The 18234-nt window shown below is 34.6% G+C and overlaps 2 protein-coding genes across 8 annotated transcripts; one reads left to right on the top strand and one right to left on the bottom strand.

Moving 5' to 3' along the window:
* Positions 1 to 3524: 3524 nt before the first annotated feature.
* Positions 3525 to 6322, bottom strand: LOC121785834 (BTB/POZ domain-containing protein At5g47800-like). 5 transcript variants are annotated; one of them, XM_042184291.1, is made up of 5 exons: positions 6214 to 6322; positions 5638 to 5698; positions 5478 to 5533; positions 4319 to 5404; positions 3525 to 4098 (listed from the first exon to the last, which is right to left on the bottom strand). In XM_042184291.1, the coding sequence occupies exons 3-5, from the start codon at positions 5496 to 5498 to the stop codon at positions 3706 to 3708; spliced, it is 1500 nt and encodes a 499-aa protein (XP_042040225.1). In that variant the 5' UTR covers positions 5499 to 5533; positions 5638 to 5698; positions 6214 to 6322; the 3' UTR covers positions 3525 to 3705. The 5 variants fall into 5 exon arrangements, with proteins under 5 accessions (XP_042040225.1, XP_042040227.1, XP_042040228.1 ...); XM_042184293.1 differs by having other exon boundaries at positions 5478 to 5546; XM_042184294.1 differs by having other exon boundaries at positions 5478 to 5573.
* Positions 6323 to 8548: 2226 nt separating this feature from the next.
* Positions 8549 to 14587, top strand: LOC121785784 (C2 and GRAM domain-containing protein At1g03370-like). Of its 3 annotated transcripts, XM_042184220.1 has the most exons (10): positions 8549 to 9378; positions 9751 to 10733; positions 10944 to 10989; positions 11389 to 11574; positions 11709 to 11992; positions 12096 to 12212; positions 12380 to 12642; positions 13445 to 13724; positions 13959 to 14231; positions 14319 to 14587. In XM_042184220.1, the coding sequence occupies exons 1-10, from the start codon at positions 9030 to 9032 to the stop codon at positions 14511 to 14513; spliced, it is 2976 nt and encodes a 991-aa protein (XP_042040154.1). In that variant the 5' UTR covers positions 8549 to 9029; the 3' UTR covers positions 14514 to 14587. The 3 variants fall into 3 exon arrangements, with proteins under 3 accessions (XP_042040154.1, XP_042040153.1, XP_042040156.1); XM_042184219.1 differs by having other exon boundaries at positions 9751 to 10989; XM_042184222.1 differs by lacking the exon at positions 14319 to 14587 and having other exon boundaries at positions 9751 to 10989; positions 13964 to 14148.
* The last annotated feature ends 3647 nt before the right edge of the window (positions 14588 to 18234 follow it).

Here is an 18234-nt window from a genome sequence, read left to right on the forward strand (position 1 = left end):
GTTTTTTTTCATAAATAAAAATTTGAATATTCGCCTTCAATATATTCTATTGTAAATATGTAAAGCCCGAATTCAGAAATGATTGTCATTATCTTTATAAAATATATTATTATATAATTTTATTAAACATAATACATAATTGGGGATGAATTCGGTATTCGGTCCAAAATCACGGTACGGTATACCGAAATGTCGGTAAGGTATCGGTATCGGAATTTTGGTATACCGGTATGCGGTATACCAAAAAAAAACGGTACGGTAAAGGTATGCATTTTGGCCATACCGCATTTTTCGGTACGGTATGCGGTATGGCCATTTCGGCGCGGTATACCGTACCGTTCCAACCCTAGTCAAAACCAAGGGTCTTTTTTAGTTACATTTTATGTTAAATAAGTGACTTTAGATGTCCTAGAGTTACACCAAAGGTTTAGGAGTTACTTTTCTTTTATTATGAGTCATTTTAAGTGTCTTCAGTTGTACTAATGATATGAGTCTTTCAAGAGTCCATTCTAGCCTATAAATAGGCTTGTAAGCATATCATTTGAACACACCATTGATCAAATACGAAAATAGACTTTGTCTTGTGAGTTGAATTCTCTTTGTAGAGTTTTTCACATGTTTGGAACTTATCAAGATACTTTGAGCAAGTTCTTGTGGCTTTCAATCATACCAAGGTTCTTGGCTGATCATATAGCCAACGGGTCGAGGTTTTTCAAGCTATGGAAGTGGATCAAACCAGATTATCAATCAAGGGAGTCCGCTGCCAAACCTTATACGTGGGGTTCTTGGATCAATATATCCAACGGGTCCTTCGTCGTATCCCAATCTATATCATTTGGTATCAAGAGCCAACTGGTATTGATCTATCCTTAGCTTTATCTTACATTGTTTATCTTTCATATCCTTGAAAGAAAAAAGAAAAAAAATGGAAAAAATGAAAAAAAACCCCAAATACATATTTTCACCTCATATTTTCTTGACCATTTCCTTTCATCCTTCATTCAAGGGCTGAAGTTTGGTTGGTCGTTATTAGTTCTTGCTTGTTCTTGATTTGTTTTTTACTTGTGTTATCTTTGCAAAAGAGAAAGAATGGTAAAAGGCTTGAGTGGTGAGATTATTTGAGGGGAGGTAAAAGCCACCGAGCATGGGCGGACCCATGTGTATTGGGGGTGGGGCTTAATCCCTCAATGAATATTTTTTCTACTAATTATTTTTAAAATTTCTTCAAATTTAGTGTAAATTATTATGTAAAAGCCCCTACAAATTATCTAAATTACTCAAAAATATACTTCAAAACAAAATTTATAAATCTCAGCCCCTATCATTATATATTTCTCCGCCCGCCCCTGCCAACGAGTGATATACACGAGTGTTTTGTGATGTGTATTTTTGTGTGATACACGAGTGAACTGTGAGGATGGATTCTATTAATGACAATCAAATTGATCCTACGTTGCAAGCCATGCAACAACATTTTAGAAGGCTTGGACGTGTTCTGGAAAGTGTTTCAGAGCGCTTGGAGAGGCAAGAACTTCAAGCAAATGCAAACAATAACGAGGAAGAAGAGAGAGGATGAGAGGATAATGCTTCATATAGGCATCGAAATGAGAGACATGGAAATGGTAGAAGAGGGCGTACAAATGAAGTTGATGGTGATTTGAGAAGCATCAAACTGAAGATCCCAACATTCCAAGGAAGGAGTGACCCCGAAGCTTATTTGGAGTGGGAGAGAAAGGTGGATCTCATCTTTGAATGTCACAACTATTCCAAGGAGAAAAAGGTTAGACTTGCTGCTATTGAATTCACTGACTATGCTATAGTTTGGTGGGATCAATTGACAACCAGTACAAGGCGATATGGAGGAAGACCAGTTTCGACTTGGGAAGAAATGAAAGGCATAATGCGTAAGAGATTTGTACCTTCTCATTATTTTCGTGAATTGTATCAAAAATTACAATTTATGAAATAAGGTACTAAATCTGTTGATGAGTACTACAAAGAGATGGAGATTGCTATAATTAGGGCAAATGTTGAAGAAGATAGAGAAGCAACCATGGCTTGATTCTTATGTGGGCTGAATAGGGAGATTGCAAACATTGTGGAGCTTCAACACTATGTGGAGTTGGAGGACATGGTTCATATGGCCATGAAGGTGGAGGGACAGTTGAAGAAGAAGAAGAAGAAGAAGAAGGGAACAATCCAAAAGAATTTTTCAACAAGCTCTCATTCTTCAAGGACAACAGAGTGGACTTCATCCAAATCCAATTTTGGGGCAGCTTCTAAACCCCAAAATGAAGCGTCGACATCCAAGTTCAAAGAATTTGAGAAGGGTAAAGATATTTCTACTTCAACTTCTACTCGAAATAGAGATATCAAATGTTTTCGTTGTCAATGTGTTGGACACATTGCATCTCAATGTCCAAACAAAAGCGTGATGATTTTGAAGCCAAATGGAGAGATAGAATCTGAAAGTGAACGTGAAGATGATGATGATGAGGAGGAGGAGGATAAACAATTGGAGGAGATTGGACCAGAACATGGAGAACTTTTGGTGGTTCGAATGGCTCTAAACATGCAAAACAGAAACGATGATCAACAAAGGGAGAACATCTTCCACACAAGGTGTTTGGTCCAAGGTAAACTTTGCATAATGATTATTGATGGTGGTAGTTGTGCAAATGTTGCAAGTTCTGAAATTATAATTTGAAATATTTTCTATAGTTATATAAAATAATTATAATTTGAAATTTTCTATTAGTTATTAACACATTTAAAGAGTTGGATATTTGGGTACCCGATTCGTCGGGTTTGGATACCCAGGGCGGGTACTGGGTTACCCGAAAATATATCGGGTCGGGTATCGGATGGACATTTTAGATGATTTTTCGAGTTTGGATACCCGATTTTTTCTGATCGAGTATCCACAGATACCCATATTCCCACCCCTTACCACATATCCCATTCCATTTCCTATGTACATCTCTTTCTCTTCCCCAGTTTTCTCTCTATAGAATAGAAATATTTTCCGATTTCAATGCTGATGCGTAATTCAATTTTATTTTAAGTTTGCTTCTCGTTAGATTTTTAAAAATATTTATGTATTATATTATTTATGTATTTTAATTTAATTTATTTGATAACATGTTAACAAAGAATTGTAAAAAATAAAATAAAATAGTGTTGATATGAAAATGAGATAAGGTTGTGGGATGGGCTGTGAGATACAGGGAGGTTGGCTTGATAATAAAATGTTGATGGATCAATTCACAATGTTAAGGACCCAAATCCTAATCTCTAAAGCCCATGGTAAACCGGCTTGACTAACCTCTGAATGAAACAGATACTAATTCTAATTGTAACATCAAATAAATTTGACTTCTCAATGAAATAACCAAAATTCATGTAGGACACAAGCAGAAAGAAAGAGAATAGGGCAACATACACGTGTGTGTTTACATAGAGTGGTATTGTGGTTAATGTCTGAATATATAATTTCGGGTTCGAGTTTACCATGACGCATTATATTTATTCAAATTCATCGAGAATAATACTAGTAACTAAATTTCTTTCTACATATGACGCAACAACTTTGTACTTGTATATATATTTTTTTTGTCTTGCCTCTTCATTTGCAGAGGGTATGTTCAAAATCTCACTACAACAACTCCAACGAAAATTAACACAAAATCTTGTGATCTATCTTTCTCAGCGTTTAATATATGTCATCTTCGATAAACTTCTCAATTGAGCTTTGTTATGAGGGTTTAGCTGCGGTGCAGCGTCTCCCCCGGCCTCCCTCTTCTTCTCCTTCTCCGTCTCCACCTTCACCTTAAAGCTCAACTCTTTGCTGAGCTGTGCTCCGTTTGTTCCGGCTCCTTTAGGTCTAGTACCATTCCCTTGCTCCTCTGCTTCAGTGCTACTTACCTTCGAAGCCGTGGTGTTGCTTTTCTCCTGCTCGAAGAAGAGGACTTGCACGACCGTTCTGAGTGGCAGCCGCTCGTTCTTGCTAGCGTGAGACCGCACTTCCGGAGACAGTTTTTGGCTGTCTAAGAAGCTGCAGAGGTGTTTCTTATTTGCTTTGCTCACATCAGGATGTGCCTGTTTGTCGTATAAGAAATATAAAACCACGTATGGTCATGTTAGGTTGATATCTATCTTAAATTGATAACCAAAATATAACAAGAAGACATTTGTATGTCAATGTGTTGACATTGTTGCGGCAGTTATCAGTTATCAATTTATAAGATAGTTATCAACTGACCATATCGCAAACCACATATTTTATAGAATTAAAAGCTTTTTTCAAGTATGTATATACCTTAAGATAGATATTGATTGCTTTGTAGAGATGGTCATGTTGAGGCCTTGCTATTGCTGGAAGAGTTTCAATCAGAGCCACCATTTTATGAGCTGGCATTCTTGCATCCTTTGCAACTACTTGCAGGTAAGAATCAATGAGCTTCCCCACCTTCTGCATCTCTCGCATCGACTCCCTTTCGCCTGCTGAGCTGCGACGTTTCCACTGCCTCAAGAAGCTCCACGCAACCGTCTTAACCAGATCAACGTCGTGAGATGTTGCTGCATTAGAAAGCAGCAAGTCCGGAAGCGTGGCCTCGTGTAGCTGCAGCCCGGACAGCCTCAGGAGCTCTGCTTTCGACAGTGGAGACGCGCCAAGAGAGTTCGTGGCGCTGAGGAGCCTCAGCAGGAATTTGACCGAGACAGACCCTTTCTCCGCTGGAATGAGCTTCACAATCGTCTCAACGATTCTGCGTTTTCTGTTGGGAGATTCGCGGGAGGAGTTGAGCAGCCAGCAGTGCGCGTACACGTGCAATGCCTCGCCAACGAGCTGCGGCTGCAGCATTCCCGTAGAAGAGACTGTTGTGACTATGCTGCTAAACATGTCTATGCCTAGGCAGGATAAGTCCTCTGTCCACCAGTCCTTTGGCACTGATTTCCGCCGTTTCCTGATGTATCCCGGCCTTGTATACGTGTAAGACCACCTAACCCTCGTTTGAGGCGTTATGATCTTGTCAACGATGGACTCAACGCAACGTCTCACAACGCCAAGATTCCCACACCACTCGTGCAATCTCTCAGCATTCTGTAGCGCGATGAGAGTGTCCTTCCACACTTGGAGGATGCACGACGAGAAGAAGGCCTCCAGCTTTGGAATCAAGTTCCCGTTTTCGAATTTCTCGGTCATTCGCAGGAAACTAGCAGCGCAGAAGGCTGGCACAAGGTTGTGTGCACTGAGGCTGATTGTGATCCCATAACAGAACTTAGCACATAGCTCGAACGCCTCCTCACCTCCCGGGATGTCGTGTAGGTCCACGGAGATGCCTCCACCGTCGTCCTTCTCAGAGAAAAGCCTTTGCAATAGGCCACATTTTGGAACAAGACAAGACTGAGCTAGGCACAAAAGCAAGCATTACCAATTTGATCATTCTAAATTATTGGATTTCAACTAAAAAATTTACCTTGTGGAGAAGATAGGTCATGCCATCTATCCTAATGGTGAGGTCAGTTGGCACATCTGATAGCACAGTCTTGATCAAATTTTCAAAATTTATTATCTGGTACAAATTATATACTTACTATTAAACAGCAGTTACATATACTCAAATTTGGTGGGCCTACCTAGTTGTCTCCTCTGTGTAGAATGTGTCTGGATTTAATCCAAGTTTCATAAACTTCATTTCTGCAACAAGATTTTGACAGCAAAAATCAGTTGCTAGTAAAATGTTTCTTAAAAGGGATCAAGGGATAGAAAAATGCAAATTCAAGATCATAATTTATCACACACTTCAAACATCAACTCAAATTCTTTATCTAGCACACTAGAAAAAAGTGATCTTTGAGCTAATTTGAAAATGAGAATCCTGAAAAAAGTTGAGAAAAATGGTGGTAGGTAGAAATCAAGTATTGTTGCACAAAACAAAAATGGAACTTGCTTTTTCATGAAAATGAGGGAGGCAAAAATAAAAAGCAAGAAACCATATATGACTAATGCATTAACATTTGGATTCAAATACCACAAACATAATTTCTTGAAAAGGGCTATCAATTATCTTACATAAATATGGTAGCTACCCAAATTAGTAGCAATAGGTTTACTTTTTTTTTTTAACTTTATTCTTGCTTTGCTTTACCTATCAGTTTACAAGTCACCAAACTTCAAATTAGGGAATTTAAGCATCAAGATTGCAAACATACCTCAAATTTAGCAGATTCAAGATATTAGAGAATGATCATAATAGAGAGAGAAAGCCATTGTAGAATGAAGTGAAGCAAAAAAAGGAAAATGTGTATGTGGGCTTAGTCAATATGATTAATAATGTGGGAAAAGCAATTCTACTTAGACAAGATATTACATGCATGACCGACAATAACCCACAAATCAATACCATTTTTTCTAATATTTTACTTTTTCTTTTTCACTTAGGATGTATCTTAATTCCTTAGCGGACAAAAACTACTAATTATGCAAGGGCAAATAATTAACTAAGATGGATGCATGAATCAATTGTTGAAATAAAAGAACAAAAAAAAATTGGTCATAATTAAGCTAACAAAACTTATAGAATGTGGAATTAATTAAAATTATAATTATCCAAAAAGAGAAAAAAAATCTTCATAATTTTAACACAAGACTAATATTAGAGTGCCACTAGTGTCTTTTTCTTTCTTTTCACGATCGTTCAATCAATAGGCAGATTAAATTATATTGGTGAATATCGAAATGAAATCATGATGTCCTTTCTCCTTTGTTCGCTCTTAAGCACTCAAACATTGTAGTAATTAATTATTTAAACCCAAAACACTGGAAACTATCGAACGAATGAGTTAATCTTCTTCAAAATAGGCTATGATATTTAGGTGTGATGACGTTATTCAATCATAATATGATATGTCATTCGATTTAAATAAAAATTACTTCATTATTTAGTGATTTAGTAAAATATTTAATTCATCTAAAAATAGTACTCCCTCTATCTAAAAAAATAGATAAATTTTACCATCTTGGATCGTCCATCAAAATTAGACAGCTTTCTAGATATGAAAAGTTTTAAAATTTAAATACTAGTAATAATTAAAAATTCTTCAAGCATTATCATTTATTTAATTAAAATTTACAGAAGTAACCTTTTATAATAGCACTCCGCTTGGACATGTCATTTCCAAGAAAACCGTGGACTAACATGCTATATCCCACTCAAAACTTATTTTTCTTTTAATTACGAGAAAAGGGATTAATAGTGATAGAACTTCAAGAAAATGTAATACTTATAGTAAATTTTTTTTTTATTGTAGACAAGCTATCATGATTCATGAAAGAAGTAATTTCAATGATGGGGAGTTTAGCAGTCTAGCTAGCTTTAATCTCATGGCATAAAGCAACATCATTTCCAACATCATTTTAATTTTTAGAGGGAGAATATATGTATCATCACAAGGGGACATTATGGCCATGGTAAATTGGTAACGATTATCGTGGTAATAACATGATTAGCAAGGCTAATCACTGATTATAACAAAAAAATTCTAGTTGAAAATAACACAACTTATATTTTATTCTATTAAAAACTATAAGGAAATACGTAGTATATTACATTTCAAATAATACTACATTTTTAGGTCATTTTTTGTAAAATTATGGAGCCCCACTGAAATTTTGTGAAACTAAAAAAATTGTAGGAGTAAGTTTAGTATTTTACATAATTACTATTATACTCCGTATAAGACAATCAAGTAATGAAAATTCATATATGACATAATAAACAATTTTATTAGATATTATTATTATAATAACGAATTAAGGACAACTACATTGCTCTACACTAAGTATAAACTTTTTTAAAAAGAAACAAACCCAATATAAATTACTGATAATTAGAAACACATGTATAGTCCGTCCTTTGAAATAGAAATTAGTTTCACTTTGTTTTCTATTAAAATTATAATTTTTTTATTTTAAAAATAAAATTCAATTTAACATATGAGACTTATTCTCTACTAATAATACTTCAAGTCTTGAATCACTTTTTCTTTTTCACTATTTTCCTTTACTATCTTTGCATTAAAACTCATACTGCTATTTTAAAGCTTTTATTTCTAAACGACGAAGGTAGTATCATGCAATGAAAACTATAGGTTAGTCTGCAATTTTTATCCACACAAATTGAAAGTAAGATTTTATTAATCATATTTTCACTTAAAAACAATTACTATCCTCCTTCAGTGATACAGAAAATTTTGGACGAGTATTTTATTAGAAAATAAAAATTTATGATATTATTTGAACAAATTATAGTCCTACAATGTGATAAATGATAACAACGGAAATCTAGTGGATTAACAATTTATAGAGGTTGATAATAACGGAAATCTAGTGGATTTTGTCATGCATTTGCGATATTCTATTTTAAGATATTATTTATGATCCATAAAAATATTTGAGAACAGCAATGAGTGATAATTATTAGTTGCCTTAAACAGTAAATAGAAGAGAAAATTTAGAAAATACTGTACAAAAAAGGAAGAGGGAATTGCATGCATTTCCTCATCTTCTCTCTCTAAATTACGTGTGAGAGCAAAATCAATTCCAATGCCCAGCAACTTCATATCCCAAATCATTTCCTTAAATTTAGCATTGCGAATTTGATTTTTATCCGCATTCTTCATCACCAGAAGCAGCAAAGATTTGGTCATTAACTCCATTTCCTGCACGCCAACTCTGTGATTTATTTTTTTCCTCATTTCAAATTTGAGTTGCAGTTTTCAAATTCGATCTTATTCGTAAAATTCATCCATTTTATCCAAGGAGTTTTTGGAAGGATAACCAATTTTATGCGTTTCCTTTTTTTTATTTACGTTTTTTCGGTTATACATTCGTCAATTTGTTTCCGCGCAAATTCAATTCTAGATTGTTTTTTTTTGCCTAATGTTCGTTGATTGTTCACGGTTGTTTCCTTTTAAGCTCGATCGTCTACAAAATCAAACAATTTCGGATTCATTCTTCATGCTGAAATATGAACCTTTTGGTCCGCGTAAGCGAAGCCAAAAGTTTGCCTCCGATGGAGTCGAACGGCTTTACCAATCCGTATGTTAAGCTAGAATTGGGGCGGCAGGCGTTCAGGAGCAAAGCTGTGAAGAAATGCCTAAATCCGTTGTGGTCCGAGGAATTCATATTTAAAGTGGACGACTTGAAAAGAAAGCTTGTTGTATCTGTTTTGGATGAAGAAAGGTGTTTCAATAATGATTTTGTTGGGCAGATCAGAGTGCCCGTAGCTTGGGTTTTCGAGGCGAAGGATCAATCTCTTGGCACTTCTTGGTACACTCTGCATCCCAAGAGCAATAATGCCAAGAACAAGGGTTGTGGTATGGCGATTTCCTTGTTGTTTTAGAGATTAACGTGTCAATTAGTTGTGGTTGTGTGTGCACATTTTAGTTGTTTTACGCGGTTTATAATTAAATGAATTATGCATATAATGCCAGTACAATGTTTTGCATTCTAATTAGCTGTTCTGTGCACATACTGTACTTGTATTTTATCAGTTTCTTTGAGCTAGTTTTATTTGCTTAGTTATGATTATTGTAGATTTATTCCAAAATCAGAGAATTGGAGGCTTTACTTCTGTGAAGTTGAATACATATGCATATAGTAATTGCTGGTGCGTTAATTTCTGGGATTGCTGAAGTCTTGATATGGCTAGTTTTCACTAGATTGATGCTACTTTGTTATTCTACTAGGTGAAATTCTTCTCACCATTTATTTGTTGCAAAAGAATACGCCGTTAGACTTGCCACCCACCAATGATTCTGCAATGTTGTCAAGGAAATATGCTGATTCTCTGCATGATTCCCCCTCAATCTCAATGTCTTCCTCAGTGGCGTCTTCTCCTATGAGGTTAGAGGAAGAAGTCCCGTTGAAGGAAGCAAAGGTTAATGCACAAACATTAGCTGGTCGAATTGCAAAAATTTTCAATAAGAATGTAGAGACACCAGCCATTAGCTCTATTGAAACTAGTGATGTATCAGAGGCTGAAAGTAATGATTCATTGAGTCTAGAGAGCAAGTGTGTGGAACCTTCGTCATCAGTTGATTTCGAAGAACTAATGAGAAGTTTGGAGACGAGAGAACAGAGTGGTGAAGTTCCAAGTTGTTTACCTGGAGGAGTAGTTATTGATCAATTATATGCAATAACTCCTCGTGAATTGAACTCCACACTCTTTTCTTCAGATTCAAGCCTTTTCAAGTCTTTTGCGGACATGCAAGGATCAACTGATTTACAAGAAAGAGCATGGGAATTAGATAACAATGGTGAGAGTCTAAAACGAATGGTGTCATACATTAAGCCACCAACCAAACTGGTTAAAGCTTTGAAAGCCACAGAGGAGCAAACATATTTGAAAGCTAAAGATGGGACTTTTGTTGTTTTGGTAGTTGTGAGAACCCTGGATGCTCCATATGGCAAAACTTTTAAGATAGAATTGCTTTACTGCATAACTCCTGGTCTAGAGCAGCCATCGGGGGAGCAATCTTCCCATCTGGTTGTTTCGTGGAGAATTGACTTCTTGCAGAGCACCATGATGAAAAGTATTATTGAAAATGGAGCAAGACAAGGCATAAAAGAAAGTTTTGATCAGTATGAGAAGTTTCTATGCCGCAGCGTAAAGCCCCTTGATCTTAAAGATATAAGTTCTGAGAAAGACCAACTTATGGCATCTCTTCAGGTAGAGCATCACTCTGAATGGACATTGGCAGTTCAATATTTCGCCAATTTCACAGTAGTCTCGGCTATTTTCACGTGGTTATATCTGCTCACACACTTATGCATGGTTATGCCTAGCAAAGTTCAGGGTCTTGAGTTTGTTGGTTTAGACTTGCCTGATTCCGTTGGTGAGATCATAGTAAGTATTTTGTTGGTTCTGCAAGGAAAACAGGTGCTGAAGTTAGTGTCCCGCTTCATGCAAGCGAGAGCACAGAAAGGTAGTCTAATATTTCAAATTAGCAAGTTGATGATGGATGGACTGTTTAATTTTTATTCAAATGAACCTTTAGTATGCACAGGTATCCGATTAAGATATATGATAAATGTGCCCATCTTCCCCTTTATAGGCCTAAATCCACATCGAACTTTAGCCTACTATGATACGATTTGAGAAATGTGTCCATCTTGCCCTTAAAAAGCCTTAGATGGGTAGAGGATACTCCAATCTTCTATATAAAACGTGATCTTTTACCTAGTCGATGTGGGATAGAAAGAGTGGCTTCAACGAGATATACGCTTTTTCTGTCATTTTATCAGATTTTTTTATCCAGTTTATAAAACTATTTCTAAGAGGTCATTTGTTTTTTTAATTTGTTTTTGTGGTGTGCTGACTATAGGAAGTGATCATGGAATCAAAGGAAAAGGAGATGGGTGGTTGCTAACGGTTGCCTTAATTGAAGGAAGCAATTTGGAAGCACCTAACTCAACTTCAACGTCATCTGATCCTTATGTGGTGTTTACTTGCAATGGGAATAGAAGAACCAGCTCTGTCAAGTTTCGAAAATCAGAACCTCTTTGGAATGGTATTTTTTATATGCTTCCCCCTTTAGCTAGCTTTTCATACGTTATCGTAGTTCTTAACTAAAGCAATAAGCAGCTACAATTAGAATCTGTGTATGTCATCAGCTTCTTCATTGAGATGGATGGTTCCTTGCAGAAATCCTTGAATTTGATGCTATGAATGAGCCTCCATCTAGGTTGGACGTGGAAGTGTTCGATTTCGATGGGCCTTTTGTTGAACCCTCATCTCTTGGGCATGCTGAAATTAATTTCCTGAAATCTAATGTTTCCGACTTATCTGATGTCTGGATACCTCTACAAGGAAAGTTGTCTCAAGCATGTCAGTCAAAGATACACTTAAGAATTTTCTTGAACAGTACTAAGGCTACTAATAGTTTCCAAGAGTATATAGCTAAGGTGGAGAAGGAGGTTGGCAAGAAGGTATCTTCTTTATTAGTTTCTGCTTCATTTCACTTTAACGTCACAATTTTCTCCGCCACATATTTCTTTGAGCTGATCACTCAGGTTCGTGACATTCTTGTAGATAAGATTACGGTCTCCTCACACAAATTCAACATTCCAGAAGCTTTTTGGGCTACCCCCAGAGGAATTTCTCATCAATGACTTCAACTGCTACCTGAGACGTAAAATTCCTCTCCAGGTAGGGGTTTGAAATATTTATTCAATTTTTTTTGCCATTTATTGGAAAATACGAATACGCTTTACTATTATCCTGTAAAACTAGTGATGTTTGTTGAGGGTCATTTATCTGAGTGGATTAGTGTGTGTCTACCAGTGCTTTGACCAATTGATTACTTCATGCGCCAGGGCCGTCTGTTTCTTTCAGCAAGAGCGGTCGGGTTCCGTGCAGATATATTTGGTCAGAAGTCGAAGTTTTTATTTCTCTGGGAAGATGTGGAAGATATTCAACGCATCCCTCCCACTCTATCATCAATGGGAAGCCCTGTCATCAGCGTGATTCTAAAGCCTGGAAGAGGAACTGATGCACGGCATGGAGCACGGTCACTAGATGCAAAAGGCAGGCTGGGGTTTCATTTTCATTCTTTTGTATCTCTCAATGTTGCCCACAGGTAACATTCACATATAGTATAACTTTTAATGTAGTATATGTACACGATTACTTCTAGCAATGCTTTTGCATGTTTATCCTCTGGCTTTCAGCTGTCAAGGTGTGAGCTTATTAGTTTCTTTTCTATCCTTACTGTATAAACAGCTATCGTTCCCCATTATGTTTTACTCTCAGTGCCATTCTTGGTTTTATTTTTGTTTCTCCTGTGATGTGTTTTCCGGAGTCAGAGTTTGCTTGTTGCTTAGATAGTGTGACAAGTTGCCTTCTTTTTTCATAACTCTCAGGCCTAGGATATTGAGTTTCTATTTTCACATCCTCCATGCCATTGCATCCACGTAGATGATTGGTGGACTTCTTTTTATTTATCTGACTACAGGAATGAGAATTGATATTTACTTTTATTAGTATAATCAAAACTAAGGTTTTGTAGCACAGTTCTTGATATAGTTCTAGATTTGAGTAAGACCAGTCAGTCATAAAGAGTTCAAAAATTGTTTATCTGTGATCAAGAAAATTCAGAATTATATATATGCGAAATTTAAACAGAAGCCTAATGAGAAGCTAAATTTGATGAAAGTCATTACAATAAATGTGAGTTAAATGACAATAAATGGATGAGTTCATTATGTGTGGGTTATTTGAAAGAATGTTATAAGTGATTTGTAATACCTGTCTTTCCATTAGCATATTTCAACCTATTCTCATTTAATTTCTTATGTAACCTTTTGTGCATGTCAGATAGTTACTCCATATAGCATGTACACACATCAATTCTTCACATCGTCCTACTGTGTATTATACAGAACAATGTTGGCACTCTGGAGGGCAAAAACCTTGCCACCCAAACAGAAGGAGGAGATGATACCGGAGAAAGAATCCGAAGCAAATGATGTCCGTGCTTCTGAAGACGAGTCTGTCCCAGAAACCATTCAAGCTGCAGAGGAGGAACTTGAAGTTCATTGCGATTTGATAGAAGACAATGACTCTGATGCTAAAATCACCCACACTGAGGAGATCGCTTCTTTTCTGGGAGTAGATGACGTTAATGTTTCCACGGTCTATTCTTCCATCCTACCACTTCCGGTGAGTAGATGTATTCCCCCACACACCCACACTGGACATCACTAATGAAATATGGAAAAGGAAAATAATTAGATCCGTATAATTTCACTGGTACATGAATGTAAATATTAGAAGATGGTACTTCAAAATTATAAGGGCATTCAACTTTCACTCTTTTTCATATTGTGGGAATGTTGGTTTTGTATTTCCTTTGCTTGTGATACACTATAAAAATCTGATATTGTTTACCTGTAGATTAGTTTCTGCATGGAATTGTTCGGAGGAAGCAAAATTGAGGAAAGGGTGATGGAGGGAGCAGGATGCCTTAACTACTCTCACAGCCCGTGGGAATCTGATAAGGCAGACGTGCATCAGAGACAGCTTTACTATAAGCTTGAAAAATGCATACCTCTCTACAAAGGGGAAGTCGTGAGTACTCAGCAAAAGCTTCGCCTCTCTGTTAAAAATGGTTGGCTCATCAACGAGCTCATGAATCTCCAAGGCCTCCCACTCGGTGACAATTTTTCAGTACGGGCACATGCTTTATAAATTTATCAGCTTGTCATTATTATCTCCTCGTTCTAAACCATTATGTGCTGTTTCGCTTATTTACAGCTTCGCTTAAGATATCACATCAAGGATATCCCAGCAAAGTATGCAGCGTGCAGTGTTCAAGTGAAACTCGGAGTTGCATGGCTGAAATACACCAGAAACCAGAAACGAGTCACAAAAAATATCACCTCGATATTAAAGAAGCGTGTGAAGCTTGTGTTTAGCATATTGGAGAAGGAATACATTGCAAAGTCATAGACATATATGTCAAAAATGATGCAATGAAACAGCTGTTGTTAAACTATATACATGTTACTAGAGGGTAATGTAATGTTGTGTACAAAATTTTAAAAACTTTGTTAGTAAAATATGCTTAATGGAAGGTTTCTGTTGCCTTGGCTATTGCTTAGTTGGTTATTTGATGCGAGGACTATTCTATAGATTAGGAGGCTTTTGTATAAGAATATACATGAATTTGATATAAATTTAAAATTAACAAGAAAATGTTTTAAAAAATACTTGTTTATTAGGAGGCTTAAGCCCCCTATAGCTTCAAATGTGTGTCCGCATATGGTTATGGGTCATTAATAATTATATTCCCGCAATCCCATAAAATACACATTTTGGGAACAATATTAGTTTTTGTGTGTAGTTGGTATAGCAAGAGAGAGATACAAAAATAAGTGATAGAACCATAATTATAGAAAAAACTTTCCGTAAATGGAGGTGGACTATTTTTATGGGACAAACGAAAATAGAAATAATGTTTATTTATGGGACAATTGTATATTTATATTTAATTAATATATTTCTATTGATATTTTGTTAATCTATAATAACTAATTGGAGAACATATACAAGTGAGTGTTATTTTAACTAAAAACTTTGTAACTCATGGAAAGATGAAAATACATTTTTTCATGCATAATTATCATTTTAAAATTATTATATACATAGTTTTTTAATGAACATACGAGTAAAATAAAAATAATAAAGGAATGAGTAACTTTCAATAATTATTCAAAATATATTTTCTATGTATATTTGAAAAATAATTATTTGCTAACTTTTAAAAATTAGAAAGTTGAAAATTAAATAATGAAAATTAATCCATTTTGGGCCTGCGGTTCGAATTAATTTCGGATCAACCCCGGATTGGGGATATTTGGTTTAGTATCATTTGGATTATTATTTTTTTGGCATTATAGAATTTTCTGCCTAACCCTAACAAATTGTTGGGTTATTCTAACCAATTCGTGAATTCAAATTGTTGGGCTATTCTAACCAATTCGTGAATTTATTTCGGATGGAATTGACATTCTTAGGTTCTTATAAAATATGATTATTTTTTGAAAATGACTGTAAGGTTTAAAATTATGTCATTTCATATTTTAATTATGCAGTTTTTAATTTTTTTTAAAAAAATTATATTGTAATTACATTAGTATCTTAATTATGTACCTTTAAGAAATGTGAAAGAAAGTGAATAAGAAAAATTAATTAAATGTAAATTTTATTTTTAATTATTTTTTATTTTGTTCTAAATAATTTTGCAAGAAACAAGTTACGGAAAATGTCGAGGTAATTGGAATTAGCCTATCTAAAAGCTAATTACAGACTAGAATTAGTATAATGAAAAATATGATTATTTTCCATTGAGAGTCTCTTGAGTGCGCTCTCCAGCATTATAAGTGCTACAATTATAATTTATAAGCCGTTAACTATTCCTAATTACTAGTAATAGTTACCATATTGAAAGTCAATTGTGACAAATAAAGTACATATTTTAAAATGACAAAATTGGACATTTAATAACCGATGGATATGCTATTGTATTACTTTTACTATTATTTCCATAGATGTGAGGATTTTTAAAAAATATAAAAAACTTTTTTATATTTTTAAAAAATAAATTATTTTATAAGAAATGGTTTACAAAACATGTCGAGTTAATGATTTAATCCTATCAAAAATCTTATTACAGACTAGAAATAGTATATAGAAAAGTTATTAATGACATAAAACTACAGATATTTCAAAATTATAAAATTGGACATTTATGGATTGATAGATAAATTATATTAGTATCCTTTAAATATTATTTATATATATGTAAGGATTTTTAGAATATTCTAAATTTTTAATTTAAAAAAATAATAATTTGCAAAACCCAATTTACGAAAAATGTGGAGAGAATTGGAATTAGCCTATCTAAAAGTTTATTACATACCAGAATTACTTTACTGAAAACTATGATTATTGTAGAGAGTGTCTCCAGCACTAAGAGTGCTACAATTTTAAGACATTAATTATCTTAATCAATAGTTACTAAATATATTAATAATCAAATTAGATGTATATAATAAATATTTAAAAATGACAAAATTAGATATTTAGTTGCCTTTCGCCTAACCTTGCATTGTTATGCCGGAGCCAGTGACAAACCTGGAAAGCATGATTTCGAGATACTGAAAAGGCTTGTGCTTGTGCTGCCTGATGGCGAAGTATCCTGGAAGGCCTTCCCGTGACTGCTTTTTTGTCGATCCTGTTATGGATGGGAAAAGCTATTTGTCATACGATTAAAGTTTCTGATCATCGTTACCTTTCAAACTCAACGCCTTTTTTCTTGCCCACTCATAAAAGGCCTTATGAACATATGGAACCACAACAAATTTTGTGGAGTGCTTGCTGTGTTCAACTGCCAAGGAGCTGGTTTGATAAACATGTACAACGCAGGAGGGGCCATTGATGCAGTTGAGGCTATCAGCGATTCGTTCAACAAAATACGAATCAGAGGAAGAGGAAGAGGTGTTTTCGGAACCTATATGAGTTCGGAACCTAAGTTTTGCTATGTGAACATGGAAGAGGTGCAGTTTAACTTTAGCAGTGAAGAGCATTTTTTGACAGTTAACTTCATGGGAGATAGATATTCATCATTGAGATCCATTTTTCATTTATAATACTGCAGGAAATATTAAATATTGTTATAGTAAATTATAATCCTAGTTGTAGAGTTCTTAATTTACTTAAGCTCTGTACTAGTATAGTTTATGACTTGGATTAAACATTCTATTGCTGAATTATTTGGGTATAACACAATCTCATACAAGACTCTTCTCAGAGATTTGCTGCTTCAACTAATTTTCCACTTTGTACTTTTAGTTTTGAATTAGTACTGTAGCATTTTATAATTATGTTTTATAAAAGTGAATTCTTGTTGTTACTCTCTGGTCACAAAAAATAGTTTTATTTTCATTTAAAAAAACTATGTTCGTATAGTAATATTGATGTTGATGGGTTACATTGAGAATTGCATATGCATAATCACATAAATTTATTCTCTCCATCTCATTTAAAATAACTCATTTTTTTGAAACATTCTATTTAAAGTTATACAAAATGTCAATTTTATTTTGTTTCTTATATACTTAACTCATAAAACAACTCTAAATAAAATTACATGCCAAAAAAAATACATTTGGACTTTAAGCAAAACCTATAGAGGAATAAAAATGGACTAAAATAACTCTCTCTTATTTATGACTTGTTTTTTGGGACATCCCATTTAAAACTATACGAAATGAAAATATCACATTATTGATTTTATATTCTTCACTCTTTATTTAACCACTCCATAAAATAACGCATATGTGGTTACTTTCTTCTTTTTGTATGCTACTTTTTTTTTAATTATTGTTACTAAGATCAACAAAATTAAATATACTTTACTAATATAAAAATACCAAATCCATCTTCGAAGGATTTAAATTAGGGGGAAAAAACTATTAACAAAGTAATAGAGGGAAAAAAAACCCAGCGCATTTCAGTGGGCATTTCAATTAATCCACAATAATAGTAAGATTACAAAAATAATCAGACTTCATAAACGTTAATTCAATGCTGCTGTGCTGAAAAATAGAAAATAATCTGATTTTCATTGAAGTAATTTATGTGTTGAGTAAATTAATCCATAAGAAAA

Source organism: Salvia splendens, chromosome 22 (assembly GCF_004379255.2).
Source record: "Salvia splendens isolate huo1 chromosome 22, SspV2, whole genome shotgun sequence".
Taxonomy (NCBI): Eukaryota; Viridiplantae; Streptophyta; class Magnoliopsida; order Lamiales; family Lamiaceae; genus Salvia; species Salvia splendens.

Coding starts and splice junctions, on each gene's coding strand:
- LOC121785834 (XM_042184291.1), bottom strand. CDS start 5,498: ATGACCTATCTTCTCCACAAG. Junction 5,405..5,477: donor TGACCTATCTTCTCCACAAG/GTAAATTTTTTA, acceptor TGCCTAGCTCAG/TCTTGTCTTGTTCCAAAATG. Junction 4,099..4,318: donor CAATCAATATCTATCTTAAG/GTATATACATAC, acceptor TACGACAAACAG/GCACATCCTGATGTGAGCAA.
- LOC121785784 (XM_042184219.1), top strand. CDS start 9,030: ATGAACCTTTTGGTCCGCGTAAGCGAAGCCAAAAGTTTGCCTCCGATG. Junction 11,993..12,095: donor AGAAGGAGGTTGGCAAGAAG/GTATCTTCTTTA, acceptor ACATTCTTGTAG/ATAAGATTACGGTCTCCTCA. Junction 13,725..13,958: donor CTTCCATCCTACCACTTCCG/GTGAGTAGATGT, acceptor GTTTACCTGTAG/ATTAGTTTCTGCATGGAATT.